Raw genomic sequence first — 19,733 nt, 5'->3', positions numbered from 1 at the left:
TACTGTTACTACTCCCCAGTTAAAACTGCCTCAAGTTATAAAGAAATCAGGAGCTTCTGCCATATTCATCTTGTCCTTCTTGGTCTCCAGGACAACCACCACCTCTTGACTCACAGCGAAGCACAGTCTAAACTACACACTCTCTGGTGCCCTGACACTTTTCTATTCCCTCACACTCCTCTCAACAAGCATTACCCAAAAAGCTCCTACATGTCTTCAAACTTCTTCCTGTTCTCTCTGCATGCTCACGTTCTCCCCTCCTCTCTTCAAGTTGAAAAGTTCTCCTCTTTCTAGCTCCTCACCCATGACGGACTCCTAAAATGCGACCTGTTTGCTGAAGCCTTCCTTCACACACAACCTCCACCCTGCCATCCGCTCCCAGGTGTACTTACTGTGACCCTGAGCCACAAAGAAATTCATAAACAGACCACTCATCATATTTTGGAAAGATATGGTTCCCTTGCTGGATAGACAAAGTAGTTATCAAGTTTTATTCATTATTTTATCTCCAGAGCTAGGAAAACAATTCAGTGTCAAGCAGGCACTCAGACTGAAATGAGGGCCAGGTGCAGTAGCCTAGTGGTTAGAGACCTTACATGTGCCAAGAACTCATATGGACAATGGTTCATACCCTGGCTGTTCCACTTCCCACCAGCTCCCTGCTTGTAACGTGGGAAAGCATCAGAGGATGGTCCAAAGCTTTGGGACCCTGAATCCACACTGGAGATCAGGAAGAGACTCCTGGCACCTGACTTCAAATCAGCTCAGCTCTGGCCACGTGGAGAGTAAAACAAAACATGAGAGAGCTTTCTCTCTGTCTCTTCTTCTGGGTGTAAATCTAATCTGCCTTTTCATAAAAATAAATAACTCTTTAAAAAAACCCTTAAAAAAAAGTTCAGACAGATGTTTCTAATCCCATGCATAGCTTCACTAAACACTCCTAGAAAAATAATTACATTCCAAATCATACTGATCTTTAGCTAAACTGTAACTATTGCTATACAGAGACAATTCAGAGATAAATCTTTAAACCAATTAAAATTCAGTTTTCAGGACCTGGTGCAGTAGCCTAGTAGCTAAAGTCCTTGCCTTACATGCTCCAGGACTCCATATGGGCACTGGTTCATGTCTATGTCTTGCCTGCTCAACTTCCTATCCAGATCCCTGCTTGTGGCCAGGAAGCAGTCGAGGATGGCCCAACTTCTTGGAACCCTGCACCTGCATGTGAGAGCTGGAAGAAACTCCTGGCTCATGTTTGGCTCAGCTCTGGCTGTTGCAGCCACTTGAGGAATGAATCAGCGGACAAAAGATTTCCGTCTTTCCTCCTCTCTTGAGTATCTGACTTTCCAATTAAAGAAAATTCAGGTTTCAATTCTCCTGGTTATACTAACGCTAACTTTTTTTCTATCAATGTAGAAAATGCCTCAAGATAATTTAAAACTTCATACACAAAGCAGCTTCCACCAATCTATTTTATAATTACAATGAAGAAAATGATACATTGAATGTAGGCTTCAAAAGTGAAAAAAAATTATTTAGAATTCTAAATAAATTCTAAAAAATTCTAAAAAATTATTTAGAATTCTTAAGATAACATAAACCTTATATTGATTAAATTCAAAACTCATTTTTGATCAGAGAAGTAACATAAATCTATACTTATCAATTTTTATTCCTATAATGGCAGAAAGTAACCAACAATACCGTATTTTGACATTTAAGATCGTATTGTTTTTCCTCCATTACTCTTCAAATATGATAAACTAAGCTCATTTACTCATGTTGATTAATTCTTGAAATCTAAAGATAAACCCCATGACTGTGAGGCTTTGTTTTTAGTTCACTGAATTAAGTTTGATTTGCTACTTAAAATTCAAAGCCACTATTTCCCAGTATTTCCTGTCCTCCATTTATCTCTATCTTCTTCCTTTGGAACATCAGTTGTTCATGTTACCCTCAGGTTTCTTAGTCTTCCTATTTAATATCTCCATATTGAATTTAACCTTTTTGTGTCTACAGCAGAAAGGTGCCATGGGACCTTTCTGGAAATCCAGTGAAGCACAGGGTCCCTTCCCAGAACAAAACGAAAGGCACGATATAAAATACACAAAATTACAAAAGAAATTAATTATACTGGCTTATTTTTCAGTATTTATCCCATTATATACTAGTGAGCCTCAATCAACAATACAAGCTCTAGAGATGTTACTATAATAATCTCAAAGTAACAAACACTAAATTTTCAAGAGAGCTGTAAGAACTGAACAGCAATTAGCTCTGTAATTTACAAATCAGTTTTATGGATTGTGGCCCTCCCCCCAAAATAGATGTCAAAGTCCAAACCTCCCATGCTTCATAATATGACCTTACTTGCAGCTAGGCCTGTTGCAGATGTCAGCAGCTAAGGTAACACTGAACTAAGGCAGACTCCTAACTCAGTCTGATTGGTAACATGATGGGCCTACTCAACATCATTTTGGAGTTCTAGCTTCCAGAATTGGCATTTCTGTTGGTATATCAATAAATTCATTTCTGTTGATATAAGCTACCCTGTTAGTGGAGCTCTTATATAGAAGCCATAGGAAACTAAAATGAAGGACTTCCAAAAGTTTATGGAGCGCATTTAGTGAAGCAAGTTAACATACTACTTGAAATGCCTGCACCCAGGATGGGAGTGCCTGGGATCAAGTCCCGGCTCCATCTGATCTCTGCTTCCTGATACCTGCACCTTGAGACAGCAGGCAATGGCACAGGCACTTTGGTCCCTTTCACCCGCAGGGGAGACCCAAATGGAACTTTAGGTTCCTGGCATTCACCTGGCCAGCCCTAGCTGCTGCAGACATTTAGATCGAGAGACACTCTAATTTTCAAATAAAACGAAAATATTTTTTAAAGTTAAAAAAAAAAGGGTAACTTGAAGAGCTGTGAAAAACCTTATAAAGATACGGATATCAATTTTTTTTGCAGCAAAATAGTCATCTAAATTTTGTTATCTTTTTTAAAGACAGAGAGATGGAGAGAATGTACTGCCTACAACAGCCCAGGATAGGGCAGGTCAAAGCAGTAACCCAGGATCTCAATTTGGGAGCCCAGCAAGAATGGCAGCAACCCAGCCACCTGAGCCATCTCTCCTGGCTACTCCCCAGGGTGCACATGAACAGGAAACTGAAACTGTGAGCAGAACAGAAACTCGAACCCACGCACTACAACACAGGCATCCCAAATGGTGTCTTAACTATTAGGTCAAACACCTACCTCTGAACTTCTCTTCATCTTTTCCATAAGCTTTTGAGGTATCTTTTTACATTCACTGTCTCAACTACCTCCAATGCCACTATGGGACAAACTTTTAGGGACTGATCAGCAAAAATAATACTTTTCCTCATGCAAGTTCACAAATATATATAGATACAGATACATATAGATAGAAAAATTAAAATGCCAGGGCTGTCACTGTAGTGAAGACACCACCAGCAACACTGGCATCCCATATCAGAGCCCAGGTCTAGTTCTAGCTGATACCTCCAACCCAACTCCCTGCTAAAGCACCTGGAAAGCAACAAATAAATGGCGACCCTTACTGGAGGCCCAGACAGAATTCTGAACTTCTGGCTTCCACCTGGCTCAGCCCAGGACATTGCAGCCATTTGGAGAATGAACCACTGAATGGGAAAATCTCCTTTTCTTTTCCTCCCTGTTACTCTGCCTTTCAAATAATTTTTTTGTGCTGTGGTGTGGCAAATTAGGCTGCCACCTGCAACTTTTACATGCTTCACTTTGGGATACAGGTCTCTACTAAGACCCAGGGTAAAGCAGGAGCTGGCCTAAGTACTTAGATCCTCAGAACCACACAGGAGACTCTACAGACGCTCCTGGCTTTGGCCTCGTCCAGCTCTGGCTATCTGAGAAGTGAACCTCTCTCTGTAACTGACTTTCAAATAAATATACAAGCTTAAAAAGATTTTTAAAAACCTCTTGTAAAGTCCTAAAGATTCAAGTGGGAAAGCAGACAGAAATTAATATGAAGCAAATATAATCTAGGACATATCTACAGAGAAATCTAAGCAAATACTCTGCTATGTATTCACTACATCAATATAAACAGTTAAGAGAGTTTTCCAATGCTTTCATTCACTCCCAGAACATTTTCCAGGCATCCATAAATTAGTATAACGCATATACACATGACGTCTGAGAGTAAATACATATTTATACACACCTTCAGAATACTTCACCCCTGGATACACTCCTGACACAATCACAAAAAAAAAAAAAACTGTCCAGACCCAGATCATACCACACCAAGCTTATCATAAATCTACTAATTCCAACCTAGCTCTAAAAAGTATCATAATTTCATTTTGCTATTATAAAGCCTCCTAATGACATGGTAAGTGCTTCAGGTTAATGTCAGCATAATAGGTAAAATGCTGAACATTTCAGCCATTTCACTTCTCTGAGTGTTTTATCCATATTAGCAAAAGGATATCAAGAGTCACATTTATTTAACTTCATAGGATAAACACCCTTACATATAGTAGTATGTCTCTAAAGGTTTAAAACTCTATTAATACAAGAAAAACATGTGTGGCTAGTTCCTATTTATGACACAATTATTCTGCAATAAAATACATTTATCTACTATCTTTTGAAAAGACTCATAAATGCAAATTTGAAACAACATAACAAATATTTCATCCTTTTCCTTTCATTCTTTCTTGGTTTGGTGATTTAAAAGCCTTCCACATATTAGATCCTCTGCTAATTCTTGATTAAAGATATACTCACAACCAACCTCTAGGTGTTATCTATTTCTCTAATTTCAAATAATGTGCTTTAGTACAGCTCTAACTGGACTTAATCGCAGTAACTCCAGATAAGGTTATTGGCTTCCAAAAAACTGGTGATTTTTATTTGTTTTAAACACTGCAATCAAGTGGAAAAGAAAAACTGAAGAGCATTAACAGTCTCTACTGCAATAAAATCCCTACAAACTGTGGCTTACAGAAACATAAGAGAAAAATACACATGAAGACCCAGCACTGTGGCTTAGTGCGTTAAGTATGGCAACAACACCCCATTGAGTGCTGGTTCTAGTCCTGGCTGCTTCATTCCCAATCTTCCTGCTGATATGCCTGAAAAACAACAAAAGAAGGACCAAGTCCTCGGGCCTCTGAATCCTTGTGGCTTCAGACTTGCCCAGCTCCCACCTTTCGGACTAAGCCAGCAGATGAAGATATCACTTTCTCTCCTAATTCTGACTTTCAAAGAAATGATCTTTTATTTAAAATCAATATGTATAAAGTCCAAAAAAATTCCTAATTATTGCAGGGCTTTGGATTTCTGTCATGTCTTTTTTTCCTTCATAATATACATTAAAAATAATAAATTTCCACTCCAAACATCATTCCATGTACTAAAGATAGGGAATATAAATGATCAGATTAAAAGCTTCATTCTAAAGAAATTCTCTCTTTGTAGCCTGGCCAGTGCACAAGCATACAATGTCAGTTCTGGTAGGACTGATCACCAAAAGAGCACTTCACTGTCTAATGTAAGACATTTTTTTTAAGTGTAATCTCCAAGATATTTTTGCTATACAGTTAACGTCTCATATAAAATATCATATTAGAAACATTATTCTTAGCCTACAAAAATTAATAGTATTACAAAACTTCTAAGCAATCATTTTATTAACAGGCTAAATCTGTAAAAAGGTTTTGTAAAAGTCTAGATGAATTAATTTTCAAGTTATTCCACACTAAATATATCTAGAATTTAAAACAACAACAGAAAAGCACCAACCCTCCCAGTGAGAAATCACCACTTGGTGTTTTAAACATCGGCATCTTGGAGATTAAACCAGTGGCATTCTCTTTTTAGCCTAACAGAACAGCAGCAGCATTCACTGATATTGTCACACACAAAACCTGGACTCTGAATTTTCCCATGCCAAGTACAAAAGGACGCATTTCAGAACTTATTGTACACCTGTGTTGATTCACATGCCATCACTTGTTGTCCTATTAGCTGAAGCCACAGGAGACATTAAATACTTCGAATTAAACTGATAAATCCTTTCTCCTTTGTAAAATAAAACTTCAAGTTTTTGATGCAAGCTACTAGTTTGAAAACTATTAATGAAAGTTACCGTCACTGTGTTCAGTATTTCCAGCAGTTTTTCTCTTAATCAAGTATTATCTTAGACTTCCTGATCTCCCCTAAAAGTAGGTCTGATCTGCGGAAGGCAGGGAGACAGTGTACAGCACTGTGAATGGACAGCCAGGTATTTTATGAATGGAGGTGGTCACGTGATCCCAGCACCTCCCCGAACTGATATTTCCCACATAACTGTGTCAACATTCTGAGAACAGGGGTAGTTGTTTGTGTGTGCGTATGTTTTTAAATTTTAATCTGAAACTTCAAATTCTCCTGATTTCCTCAACTCAAACATCCACATGAAAACAAACAAGCTTTGAATTTTTGGTTGGGAAATTCTTTCAAGATGTCCAAGGTGATGGATGTTTAATTATTTTTTTTATGAATGAAGAGTGTGCTATGCAAATGAGGGCGATTCACAAAAAGAGAGAGAGAGAACATGGCGGCCACTTCTGCTTCCAGGCTGCACTGACACTGCAGCAATGCACCTCCTTGTACACTCGCCCGCCCGGCAGAAGCGTGCGCTGTGGATCAGGGGCTGCGGGGGAGACGCTGCTTGGCATTTTCCTAGCTATTTTATGTTAAACAGACCTCAGCATTGGACTTTTAAAGTTTTCACAAAAAGGTCTGACTTGCGGAATGCACTTTATTTAGAGGAATGCATTCTAAGGACTAGTCCGGACTCAGTTAACTCTTTCCAACCCACCAAACACAAACAAAACTTAAACAGAATTACAAAGAAAACAGATGTGAACACAGAATCACGCCCCTCCTCAATAGAAAACTGTGCCCAACACCATTATTCCTCCAGGCAGGTGCTACGTGAAAGCCCAACGTTTAAATGGCAGTCTGGAAAACATGAGGACAGCCCCAAATAAGTAAAAACTTAAGCCAGAATGCTCTAGAAGTTGATGGAGTCACCCCCATGTTAGACAACGTTAAATTCTGTTCTAGCCGCGAGAACCGGCGTGTTTTAACACAGGCTCGGGGTGAATATTAAAACTCCGACTTCTTGGACGTTCTCGATGAAGACAAGTCCAAAACGCCCAAAGGTAAACACAACAGCTCAACATCTCCCACAAGCCAAGAGTCCTTAATCCTATTCAATTGTAGAAACGTTTCCCTAACCCTACCGATATCTGTATCTATAGATTTTTTTTTTTACAGGACTCTTACAGGTCGTAAGTTTAAAAAGGGGGGTAGGGTGGGGTGAAGGCTTAATAGGCATTTAAGAGTCACTGACTCATCGAATTAAGATTCAAGAGCAGTTTGCTGCAGGAGGTGCTCCCACACATTAGTTTCCAAGTGAAACAGCTAGAAAGGAAGCAGGCTGGATAGCCGAGATATGCTAGCTGATGCTAAAACGAAAGAGGACAGGCCAAAAGATCTAGCAGGCATACGGGTGGGTTTGTCGCTACTCTCCAGATCCGTCCACCTGAACTGCATCTCAGGGAGGCACTACTGCCAGAACACCCCAACACCTAACACCCGCCTCCCCAGCAGCAAGCAACTATACACAGGGCGTGGGGAGGGCTGCTGCCATGAAATAAAATGGCTCAAGAAATCAGTTATCTCCAGAAGCAGACGCACCGACCCCCCACCCTGGAGGGGCGCAGGCTTTGGGACACCCGAAGACTCGGAGGGCTTTGGGGATTGGGGGGAGTGCAGAGGAAGGAGTGGAGGGGGGTTAGCAATCAGGATCAAGGAGGCGCTTACTCGTTGTCAGAAGTCGCCGTCTCCTCGCTCATCTTTCCCTCAACGTGATCCGATCTGGAGATGGAGGAGCAACAGCAGGCGGGGGAGCAGCAGCAGCAGCAGCACCGAGGGGCAGGAGGCAGCGGCGGCCGGGGGGGCGCGGGCGCAGCGGCTCAGGGGCCTCACCATGGTGGATGCCTCACCTGGAACGGTGCCCCCCCAGCCGGGAACCCCGGCCACCCCCGCAGGGGGGTGGCGGCAGCAAGCTTCGCCGTGGCGACCCCAGCCTCTTCCCCTTTGCCTCAGCCGCCCAGCCGAAGGATCCGAGGCGTGGGGGGAGTGGGGGGGGGGCGGGAAGACGGGGGGAAAAGGCAGGGGGAGAGAGAGCGAGAGAGAGGGACAGCAACAACGGCAGCCTGGAGAGCTGCTCCTGCGGCCACCGGGGTGGAGCGCCGCGGGGTCTGGCCGGGAAGGAGCAGAACCCGGGAGCAGAGGCGGCGCTTCCCTCAGGGATGCGGCGAGGAGGAAGCAGGGCTGCGCTCGGTGGGGGCCGGCGGGGCGGTACCGAGCCCAGGCTCCGGGCGGCAGCAGCAGCAGCAGCAGCAGCGGCAGCGGCGGAGGCGACGCGATCCTGCCAGAGCCCACCCCACCATCTCCCGCCTCGCCGCGGGCCGCTCGCTGCTCGTACCCCGGCGGCGTCCGGGTCGCTCCTCACACACACACACACACACACACACACACACACTCGAGCACAAGCGGGCGAGGGGCCCCCGCGGCGGCGGCGGCGGATTCCTCCAGACACGCTCCAGCCGGGACTCCTCCTGAGCGGGAGGAGGGGTGGCGGGGCGCGTGAGGCGACGGGGGCGGGGGTGCGGGGCAGGCTGCCGAGGAGCAGCGGGAGGGGAGGAGCGGGAGCAGAGCGGCCGCAGGGCCCCGCCGGCCCGTGCCCACCGGCGGCGGCGGCGGCTCCGCGGGGCCAGCACCTCACGCCCGCAGGAGGGGAGCCGCGAGGGGGGCGGCGGAAGCGCTCACGCCGCCCGCTCCTTCCGCCGCCGCTGCTGCTGCCCGAGCCGGGGGCGCCCGCGGGGAGCGGGAGGCGAAGTAGTCCCTGGCGACTTCTCCCCGACCGCCGGCTGCTGCCCGCGGGGGGCCGGGGCGGCCGCAGGGTGGGGCAGCCGAGAGGGGCACCCCGGCTGCCAGGACGGACCGAAAGCTGCGGCCTGCGGGCGAATCACGGCAACTCCAAGTCGTGTGCAGCATAGCAAGTTTCAGGAAAGTAGTCCCCTCCTCCCTTCATTTCCCAAATCGTTGTCGAGCCGCTCGGGCGGGGAGAGGAGGAGGAGGGAGGCGGAGGGATACGCCATGCTCCGCGCTCGGTGTGCGTGCGCGCGCTCCAAACTCTTGGCACGCCGCGGAGGGGGGCGGGGGTGTGAGCTGCACGGGGAGCTGCGGGCCAGGGTGCATTGTTGCAGCGCGAGGCTCCCCCGTTCCTCGGCGGGTGCTGTCCCGGTTGCTGGAGCGGCCAGGCTGGAAACACAGCGTGTTCTGGGAGGAGATTCTGGAGGCCATTCTTTGCTGTGTTTGTGCGAGAGTGCTTTGCTTGCAGAGCAAAGAATGGAGCTGGCACGAGTTCATCTTTAGTTAGTGGGGGGTGAGGGGGGTTACCGGCAGGGACCGTGCAAGGAGAGCTCCTCCTGCTGTCCCTCTGATTGCACTGCTGCAGTCCTCTAGCTGCGTGCACTGTGTGTGTGTGTGTGTGTGTGTGAGTACCGTATGCCTGGATTCCTACTGCGCAAGGGGGTATGCTGTGCAGGGCATTCATCTCCCAACGCTGGAATGGTTGTTAATGGAGAACCACTTCCATTGAAGCCCAGGGTAGGCGTGTTACAGGAATCTGGCGCAGCCAGAAGCACAGGAAATAACTCCCGCTGCGAGTGAGGTTGCATAACTATAGCGCAGGCGATGCCTCTGTTGCACGAACTGCTCCAAGCTGAGGCAGAAAGATTATTGCATTGGCAGCTGTCACCTTTGCATTGCGTGTTACAGGACAATATACGCATTCATTGCGAAAGGTTTCTCTCTCTCTCTCTCTCTCTCTCTCTCTCTCTCTCTCTCTTTTTGCAGAGAAACCTGCTGAAGTTGTAGGCTGGACCTAGGTATGCCTGCCCAGACAACTTGGAGCTCCTGGCTGTGCAGATTCGATCATCTATTCGCTTCCTAGAAAGTCAGCCTACACATGACCCTGCCTGGGCGACTGAGGCCCTAGCGCTCCCAAGTTTCTGACGCATGTGCCCCGGTGCCAGTCTAGCTAAGTCAGTGCGCAACGCATTTTCTTCATTCTCAGGTCTGTGCGATCTGAGTGTGCAGGTTGCTGCTCCTCCTGTTTTGAGAAGGTGAATGATTCCTGGGGAAGAACTTCCCAACGCTTAGCACTCCTGTCTGCCTCGCAGCTCCCATCTGCCCGTGCCCTGGGGAGAGTGGGTGCACTGGCCTGTTAACAGTGTTCTCACGTAGCTGAGCTTCATAGATTGTTTGAAGAATGAATGGAAAAGCTAAGTCAGTTAGCTCCGAAAACCATCAGGCTGATTGCTGGTTTCCTTATGGAACTGGCTTAGCAACAGTGTCCTCATTCAGTGGAAGGAAGGGGCAATGTTGGTGTTGGGTAAAGGATGGGGGTGGGGGGCATTGTAGTTGCAGGGATCTGGAATAAAGAGTCAGATGGGACTGCTAAACCTGCCTTTTTGAACTTGCTCTTGTGAAGGTCGTGTGGTTGGGACTACTGAAACTACCTTCGCTTTGCAGTGCTTTCATTAACATCTTTGAAGGTGTAATGTTGAATCCCATCACTTAAAACCCGCGATCCTGGTTATAAGTTACCCTGTGCCTGTGTAAAATGACGGTTCACAACGCCGAATCTATACAGCCCAGATACTAATTAATAAGATGATATACACAAAGCACTTAAAAGAGATAAACAATTTCTAGTAAAAACTGTGATGTATAAAATAGAGATGATAAGAAGTCAATGGCGAAGTGACAGCAGTTGCTCTGAAGGTTCGTGCAGCGCATCCTGCCTTCTGCAGTCACTCAGTCAACACCCACGGCCAGCTTCTGTGTGCTACCCTTGCTTGACGCATGGCAAATCCGTGGTGTTCCATGAACAAATGACAGCTATTGTAATAACCATGATTAACTGTGTGTAAGGAAAGTTGGTGACTTATCAAATACATCTTTCACTCTGGAAGATTTACAGCCGTTTGATGTTCCAGTACATCAGGGAAATTACCTGTACAGGTTTGGGAAAAGGAGTGGAGCTCAGTTTGATCGTCATGTCCCAGGTGTTGTGTGGGCCACTTATTTTTTTAAGATTTATTTATTTTTATTGGAAAGTCAGATATACGGAGAGGAGAGTCAGAGAGGAAGATATCCCATCCATTGATTCACTCCCCAAGTAGCTGCAATGGCCAGAGCTGAGCTGAACTGAAGCCAAAGCCAGGAGCTTCTTCCAGGTCTCTCACACGGATGCAGGTTCCTAAGGCTTTGGACTGTCCTTGTCTGCTTTCCCAGGCCACAAGCAGGAATCTGGATGGGAAGCGGGCTGCCGGGATTAGAACTGGTGCCATATGGGATCCCAGTGTGTGCAAGGTGAGGAATTTAACCACAAGTCTACTGCACCGGGCCCTGTGCGAACCATGTTTGCACACATTGCTTACCTAAAGCAACAAGATAAGGTCAACAGCCCAAATGATTGCTTTTCAGATGCTTCCTATCTGTGTGGCTGAGATGCCGAGTCAATCGCTGGTACTTCTGTGCTTTTCATAGAACACTTTGGTGCCCTTCTTTTTAACAGTATGTTTGTCATTCTTTCAGTTGTGTAAGATCTTACCAAGTCTCTACAAAAGAGACTTGTGTAGTTAGAGCTCCGAGTATTTTACTCAGAAGTAATCGGAACTGAATTAAAGAAGTTGGAACTAGCTACTATTGTCTTAGTGCTCCCTGATTTGAACACTTTCAAATATGAGAAAATCTGAATACTTAAAATGAGGGATTTCTTTTTTTTTTATAAAGATTTACTTTATTTTTTATTGGAAAGGCGGATATACAGAGAGGAGAGACAGAGAAGAAGAACTTCTGTCCCATGATTCACTCCCCAGGTGGCCGCAACAGCTGGAGCTGAGCCAATCTGAAGCCAGGAGCCTCTTCCAGGTCTCCTGCACGGGTGGGCCACAAGCAGGGAGCTGGATGGGAAGCGGGGCTGCCAGGATTAGAACCGGCGCCCATGTGGGATCCTGGGCGTGCAAGACGAGGACCTTAACCACTGCGCCATTGCGCCAGGCCCTAAAATGAGGGATTTCTAAAAGTGTTGGTTTGTGGTGGTTTTAAGTTCCTACCTTTCAGAGTTATGTGTTGAAATGTCTACAGGTAATTATAGTTCACTTTACTTCAGAATAATCCAGCAGGGTGAGTAAGGAGAAGCAGGTTGGGATACAGGTAAATCTAGATTGGTTATAAACCGATAGAATGTTCTCATTGTTATTCACATTACTTTATATATTTGAAATGTTGCATGATAAAGTTTTCTAAATATAGTGGGAACGCTGATTTAAAATGCAGTTCCCCAAACTGCGGTCCAGAGATTACAATCATTTGGTCTATAATGGAGCCAATATATCTGCTCCTTTCAGAAGGATGAGAGAAAGAGCTCTTCCGTCCACTAACTTATTCCTCAGATGTCTGCAATAGCCAGGGTAGGGCCAGACCAAAACCAGGGCCCAACAGTTGCACTGAGAACTCTTCCAAGCTGCTCTCTGCTGCCTCCTGAGGTGTGCATTTGCAGGAAGCTGGATCAGAAGCAGAGGAGGGACATGGCTATTAGGAGATGCTGGAGTCCCATGCAGCAGGTTAGCCAACTACACCACAACTCCTGCCCCGGTGGCATTGGTTTTAAGTAATGAAAAATTTTCAGGTGCAATGTTATGCAAAAGCCTTGTCTATATGTGTGTGTGTGTGTATATATATATATATAAATAAATAAATGAAGGGGTATTGACTGATACTCTGGTAGAATCAGGCTTTCCTTGTGGTTTCCCATTATGATTTTAATGCTCTTTCAATTTGCTGTTTCACACATACTGGCATGCACTACCATCTCTCAGCAGATATTTGTACACTTAAGAAGCCAGAAAGAGGAGTTGGCCATACCAAGATTTGGGGTTCTCATTGTACCTATACTAATGTACACTGTTATATCTAAAATTACCTTTGCCATTACTCCCTAGCAGATGTTCTTAAAATTGATTGAAAACTGTAGTTAATATGTGCCTAGATCAAAGAACTCTATTTTCATGCTGTACTATACTTTAAATTTTTTTTTTTTTAGTGTAACCAGGCTCTTTGCTAATGAGCTCTGCCTCTCAATGGAATTACTAAATGGTAACCATGTTTCTAAATAGTTTCCTTGCCTCTGGCCTTGAGTCTGTTTCTCCATCACTCCAGTTTCCATGTTCTTCCAAACTAATACAAAGTAGAAAGAATAGGCATGCTATTTTCTTTTTCTCCCTAAGGACTGCAATTGTTGGTCTGGTAGTATCCGGAGAGTGTGAAATCAGTTTACTTTTAATGCTCTAACTGCCTTTTACAGGAAGTTTCTACAAGATAACGACCAGTACAAGGGAAATGAGCAGTCTGTGATTTCCTTTATGTTCAGTATAATCTTAGCAGGGAGGATGCTTACCAGACCCCACACTGCTAAATAAAGCACTGCTCCCTGACCATCATTCTCCCAGATGGCTTCAGCATGCTCATTCTTTAAAGGTTATGTTTCATTACAAGAAATAGGAAGGTTGAAATATTCATCACTGCATATTTCCAGTCTCATGTGCATGCAGCACTAATTTAGAGCAACAGAAACTTCTACACAATCCATGGAGTTCACTTGAAGTAGGGTGCTAAACCGTCTTTTAGCCTGTCTTTTAGTGAGTAATAATTACCTGCTGTACAGAGCTTTGATTTTTTTTTAACATTTATTTTTATTTATTTGAAAAACAGAGGGACAAAGAAAGAACAAGATCTTTCTTCCACTGGTTCACTTTACAAACAGCCACTATGACCAGAGCTGTGCCAGGCTGAAGCCAGGAATGAGGATGTCCAGCCTGTTTCTCATGTGGGTGACAGGTATCCAGGTACTTAGGTTTCCTCCTCTGCTGTCCTAGGTGCATTGATAGGGAGCTGGATGTGCTCGCAAGTGGAGCAGCTGGACCTCTACCCAGTTCTTCAGTATGGGATGCTGGCATCACAGACCATGGCTTAACCCACTGTACCACAAACATGGAAATTAAAATTTATAATGCCTGCCAGGAATTCCTAGCACCCTTGCCTAGCAGGTATTATTACACTTAACTCCAATTTACAGAGAGATGGAAGAACTATAGATCAGTGTAGACCTGTAACAGCATTTAAGCTCTCCAATATGTAATTCCTGCCTTGAACTGGGCCACTGTCTTCCATCTTTATTTCAGATGGCCTCTTCCTTGCTATTAGCTGAGGGTAAGAGAGAGGATACATTCAGAACTAAATGCCTCCATACACCCACAGATGAAATCTATTTTGGGAAGTACAAGTTCATTGCCTTATTTATGACAAACCTTAAGTTCTCATGGTTGACACTGTGCATCCTTGCTACTCAGAACTGCAGAGCTGTACCTGAAAGCATGTCGAAACACATGTTAGTGTCCAGGCAGTGGTTCCTGGAGTGCAACAGGAGCTGCCATCACCAAGCTCAGCTAACAAAGACTCCTCCTTACCTGCTTTAAAGAGGAAAAAAAAAAATGTCCCCTGGGCAATTCATGTGCACAGGAAAGCTTCAATCATCTTAGGTTTCAAAGAGTCCTTTTTTGATCCTGCCTGGGTGTGCTGTTCTTCAGGCTTGGTAAGCCTCCAGTGCCCCAAGTCCCATTATCTCCATCCCTTTCACTGCCCAGGCCCAACAGGAGTGGTGGTCTTTCGTTTATGCTCCTTTGAGGCTGGCCGCTCAGCACTTGTCTCTACTCACCTCTGGATTAAGCCCATGCGTCACACTTAGCACCCTGCAGACTTGGCACCGCCAGTCGGGAATCTGTGCCCTAAGAGACTGTCCTTCCCATTCCTTCTTTTCTCAGACTTCTCTACTTTTCTGGAAACTTTCTTTCTGTTTCACTGTCTCTTTTTACCATCAGTGACTTACTGAACACCTACCATGTGCCTGTATACTGTGTGTGCTATTAAAGAGACTGGTAAATAACAGAGATCATAGTTAACCACAGGAAGTTCCCACAAGGCAAGAAAGGCACAGGTAAGCCAGGCTTTCCCTCAACACACCAAGAACTTTACCCCACAGATTGCCTTTCCTACTTTGGAGATTTAAGATTGAGAATGTCCCATCCCTTAAGGATCCTTAAAACTATGAATTGAAGAATTTCTCCGGTGACTAAAGACTGGTAAGAGGGCAATTCTAGCTAATGACAGTATGTTTAAAATTTTTTTCCCCAAAGAGAAAGGTCCTTAAGGCAACGCCAAAGCTGCCCTCCTCTTACCACTTTGTAGCAACATCTCCGTTGACATGGGCCCTCATCACATGTCTTCAGGTGCATCCCCACTGAGGGTCACTTACAAGACTTGCATTGTACTTTCCATGGAGTCTACCACAATCGAAAGGTAGAGGATAACTGCAAATACAAAGGATCTTGAAAAAAAACCTCATAAAAACGTGTATGAGAAAACTGCATGGATTTAAAAAATTTTCACACCAAAATATATTTGTTTTCTAACTCCCCCTTTCCACAAACCTCTTGAAGATCTTCATTCATTCAGGTGGTAGAGTCCACAAGACTACTTAGGTTCAAGAAGGCATACTTTCTAGAAACTTACCCTTCTAGTTAAGGAGCTGTGGAAAACCAAAAGGAAATATTTAGATAAAACAAAATGAAGTGTGACTTAGCTCCTGGGCAAGTGATAACATTAAATGCTGTTGTTTTTCCTTAATGACACATTAGTTTTAATTTTATAGATTTGGTTTTATTTGTTCAAAAGGCAGAGAGAAACAGAGAGGTCTTTCATTTGTAGGTTCACGCCCCCCAAAACCTACACTAACTAGTATTGGACTAGGCAAAAGCCAAGATTCAGGAACTCAGTCCAGGTCTAACATGGATCGCAGGGACTAGGGCCGTCAGCTGCTGCCTCCCAGCATCTCTAGGAGTAGGTACCTGGATTGGCAGCACACCTGGAACTCAAGACCAGACATTCTAACACGGAATGCAGGCAGTTATCATAACCTCTGTGCAGACATCCACCTCATAATGACAACCTTATTAAGATCCCCATATGTGTCCATTTTTAAATCCTGGGGTTATTTTAAAAATTTTTATGTAATAAAGTAAAAACCAATTCCAAAAGGAAAACTTCCAAATTTAAAACTTTAATGAACCGAGACTTCAATCAGTGACATATGGCCAACCCTTACATTACTGGAAAGAAAGGCTTTTTTATTGCCTGTAAGATTGAACATCCTGACCAGCTACTGTCTTTCCTTTCTACCAACAAATACCACTTTGAGCTCTAAAGCTCTTTATCAAAAAGCTTTAAAACACTTCACACCCTCATAGCCTCCTGGGTTTCAGCCAATCTTTGTTTATTTCAAGTTTCCTTCCTTTGTTGGGTCATCGCAGACTTCCTTCTGGCTCCCCTGCCAAGCTGTGTCCTGTACTTTGAACAGCCTTTCTGCACTGGCCTTATTGTCCTTGCTTGTTGTAAGTACTTCTGATACTTGCCATAGAGCTTGTAAGACTCCACTGAGAAAAACAAAATAGCTTTCTGCCATCTTAGCAATGTAATTATTCTTGCTATGTTCTGTGATACTAGTCTATGTCTTTATTCAGTGTCAATATTATCTACTATATCCAGTTTTTATAGTATCTCAATACTCCTGTATCAAATTATAATACCCAATAAAGCAAGATATATGATAGGTACTTTTTATTTTGTGATAATAATAATAATTTAATTCCTCCAATAAGACAACTTTTAGATTGTATTTTTTAAAAAGATTTATTTATTTATATTCCAAAGTCAGATATACAGAGAGGAGGAGAGACAGAGAGGAAGATCTTCCATCCGATGATTCACTCCCCAAGTGAGCACAATGTCCAGCGCTGTGCCCATCTGGAGCCAGGAGCTTCCTTTAGGTCTCCCACACGGGTGCAGGGTCCCAACGCCTGTCTCATTTTGTCTTGGGAGTGTGTATCTGATTCCATACAGTGATCCAGAAGGTGTTTATGTAGCTGCTTTGCTTTCAATTACATATATATATATGTGTGTGTGTGTATGCCCTTTTCCTCTTTAGCTTACTTCAGCAGTATCCTCACGGAATGCCTAAACACTCAGGGAAAAAGTCTTCTGCACGTTGCACTTCGCTTTGATTCTCAGCTCTAGAACTGGGAGTGGTTGCCTTTTGTGTAAACTCTCAATACACAGACTGTCTGTCCTGCTTCTCATTTTATGCATCCAGGTGTAGTTCTCAAAGAGCCTTTTTGATCACTTGTGACTCCATGTAGCAGTTCAGCACTAGGGGCAGGGTTTCGGTCTAACTGGAGTGTCTGAACTCAATGCCTGGCAATGGCTCCTGACCCCAGCTTCTGTTAATGCACACCCTGGGAAGCAACAGTGATGGCTATACACACACATACATTATACACATTTATATATAAAACTAGCACAGAGATGGGTATTTGACACCATGCTTAGCCTGCTGCTCTTTATGTTTGCATCCTATATTGGAGTGATGACACTTTGAGTCCCAGCTTCTCTCTGCCTTCCAGCTTTCTGTTAATATACACCCTGGGAAGTGTATTAACGCCACAGATGATGGTCTAAGTACTTGGGTTCTTGGTGCCTGCATGAAAAACCCAAATTGTGTTTCCATCTTTTGGTTTCACCCTGGCCTAGTCCTGGCTGTTAGTAGTTTTTCGGTTATAACCAACAGAAGAGAAATCTAACCTGTCTCTCTGACTCACAAAGGAAGAAGAAAAAATCGAGGACTCCAAAGCCACTTATCTCAAAGTTGACCACTATTAAAGTTTAAAATATTTAATCAGATTCTTGTCCACATATTTACATATATACTATAACAGATTTTACATGTAATTCTACTTTTTAACATGCCACATATACTTGGATAGCAATGTTCACTCTTTCAAATGGTAATACAGTATAATGTAGATATTCTATATTTTATTTGTCTATAAATAAGTGTCAATTATTGGTGTTTTTTAGCCACTTATTTTCATACTAGAAACAATTTATTGGATATCTTGATTCCTTTAGCTTTGTACTCAAAGACAAAGATTCTCTGACAATTTATGTAAGTGAAATTACTAGGTCAAAAAAATGAACATGTTAAATAATGAAAGGTGATGCCAAATTATCTTCCAAAGACATTGTTGCTTTAAAAAAAATTTTTTTTCTACCAGTGGTAAACAGTTTCTTAAATTTTGCCATCTCATGTCCTGCCAAAATATCATCTTACTGTTGTCTTATTTTACATTTACCTAATAACTGTGTTTAATTTCATTCATGTTTCTTCTTGAATGAATTCTCTAATTCACTGGTTTTGGATTTATTTTTCTTTGCCTTAAGTTTTCTTAGCTGCAAAGTAACCACAATGAAACACTCTTATCAATGGTTCACCATATTCTGTAAGAACAGTAATAGATTAAAGAGTGTAGGAAAGCTTTTCAAAATGTAAATATTTACTATTTTCCTAGTCACACAAAAATTCCCCATACATTATTTCTAGACTAACAATAATGAATCATTCACTTCAGAGAGAAATTCAATGGCACTACTTCTGTTCTATCACTGAAAGATGTATAGTTCTCCTAGCATTTGCCCAGCACAGCTTCACAAGGACAAAGATGTTAAAGCAGCATCATTCCAAACAGTTATCAAAGGGATGGCTTTCTCCCCTTCCAAGCCAGTTGTGTAGAATAACTCTGTACATAAACATAAATGAGGGGACAACCTCGAGGCACAGTAGGTTTATAGTGCTAGTGTCCCATATGGGAGTTTAGTTCCTAACTACTCTGTTTCTGTTTCAGCTCCCTGCTACTCTGTCTGGGAAGGCAGCAGAAGATGGCGAAGAGCTTATGCTTCTGCCACCTGGATAGGAGACTAGGACGCAATTACTGGACACTGGCTTTGGCCTGGCCAAGCCCTGTCTATTACAATCGTTTTGAGAGTGAACCAGCAGATGGAAGATCTCTGTCTCTCCCTCTTTCTATCACTCTTTCAAATAAATAAAAGAAATCTTTAAGAAACAAAGGTAAACACAAGTGGGAAAAGGCTGCTTGATTCTTCTGTATGAAAGTCTGGTGTCTGCTCTTCCCTGAAAGAGGAAGTGAATAAAATTATAATAGCTAACATTTTTTGGATGTTACTCCATGCCCCAGGCTCTGTTTCACATGATTCACAGGTGTTGATGCTAATCTCACCGAGAGACGCCTATGTCAGAATCCTCTCCATTTCTGTGGTTGGGAAATGGAAGCAGTAGTGTTAAATGTGTTTGACTAGGCTTCACAGCCGAAAGTGGCAGAGCTCTGACTCCAACTCAGGCAGTCTGGTGTTTGATTAAAACAGTAACGGGGGGAAAAGAAACTATAAGAAAGACATGGATGAAGGAACGAAAGACATGAGAAACAAAAGGGAAAAAAAGAAGGAAGGATGAATAACAGGATCTGAGAAACAAAGAAATGGAAAAATTGCCCTCTATTCTTACTTCATGCCACCAGTCCAATGACCAGTTAAACAAGCATGCACATATCAGCACCAACAAGATGCACTGAGTTCTG

The 19,733-nt window shown here is 43.7% G+C and overlaps 1 protein-coding gene across 1 annotated transcript in view; it reads right to left on the bottom strand.

Annotated features, from left to right (window-relative positions):
- SPRED1 (sprouty related EVH1 domain containing 1) overlaps positions 1-8,437 on the bottom strand; it is a 77,732-nt gene extending 69,295 nt beyond the window's left edge. Inside the window, exon 1 of the mRNA XM_040970120.1 lies at positions 7,876-8,437. Within this exon, the coding sequence (XP_040826054.1) occupies positions 7,876-7,907 (32 nt within the window). The 5' untranslated portion in view covers positions 7,908-8,437. The remainder of the gene's footprint in view (positions 1-7,875) is intronic.
- Positions 8,438-19,733: the final 11,296 nt, after the last annotated feature.

The sequence above is a fragment of the Ochotona curzoniae genome, unplaced genomic scaffold (genome assembly GCF_017591425.1).
Source record: "Ochotona curzoniae isolate NIBS_2020 unplaced genomic scaffold, NIBS_Ocur_1.0 scaffold_4701, whole genome shotgun sequence".
NCBI lineage: Eukaryota > Metazoa > Chordata > Mammalia > Lagomorpha > Ochotonidae > Ochotona > Ochotona curzoniae.
This window is presented reverse-complemented; position numbering and strand designations above follow the sequence as displayed.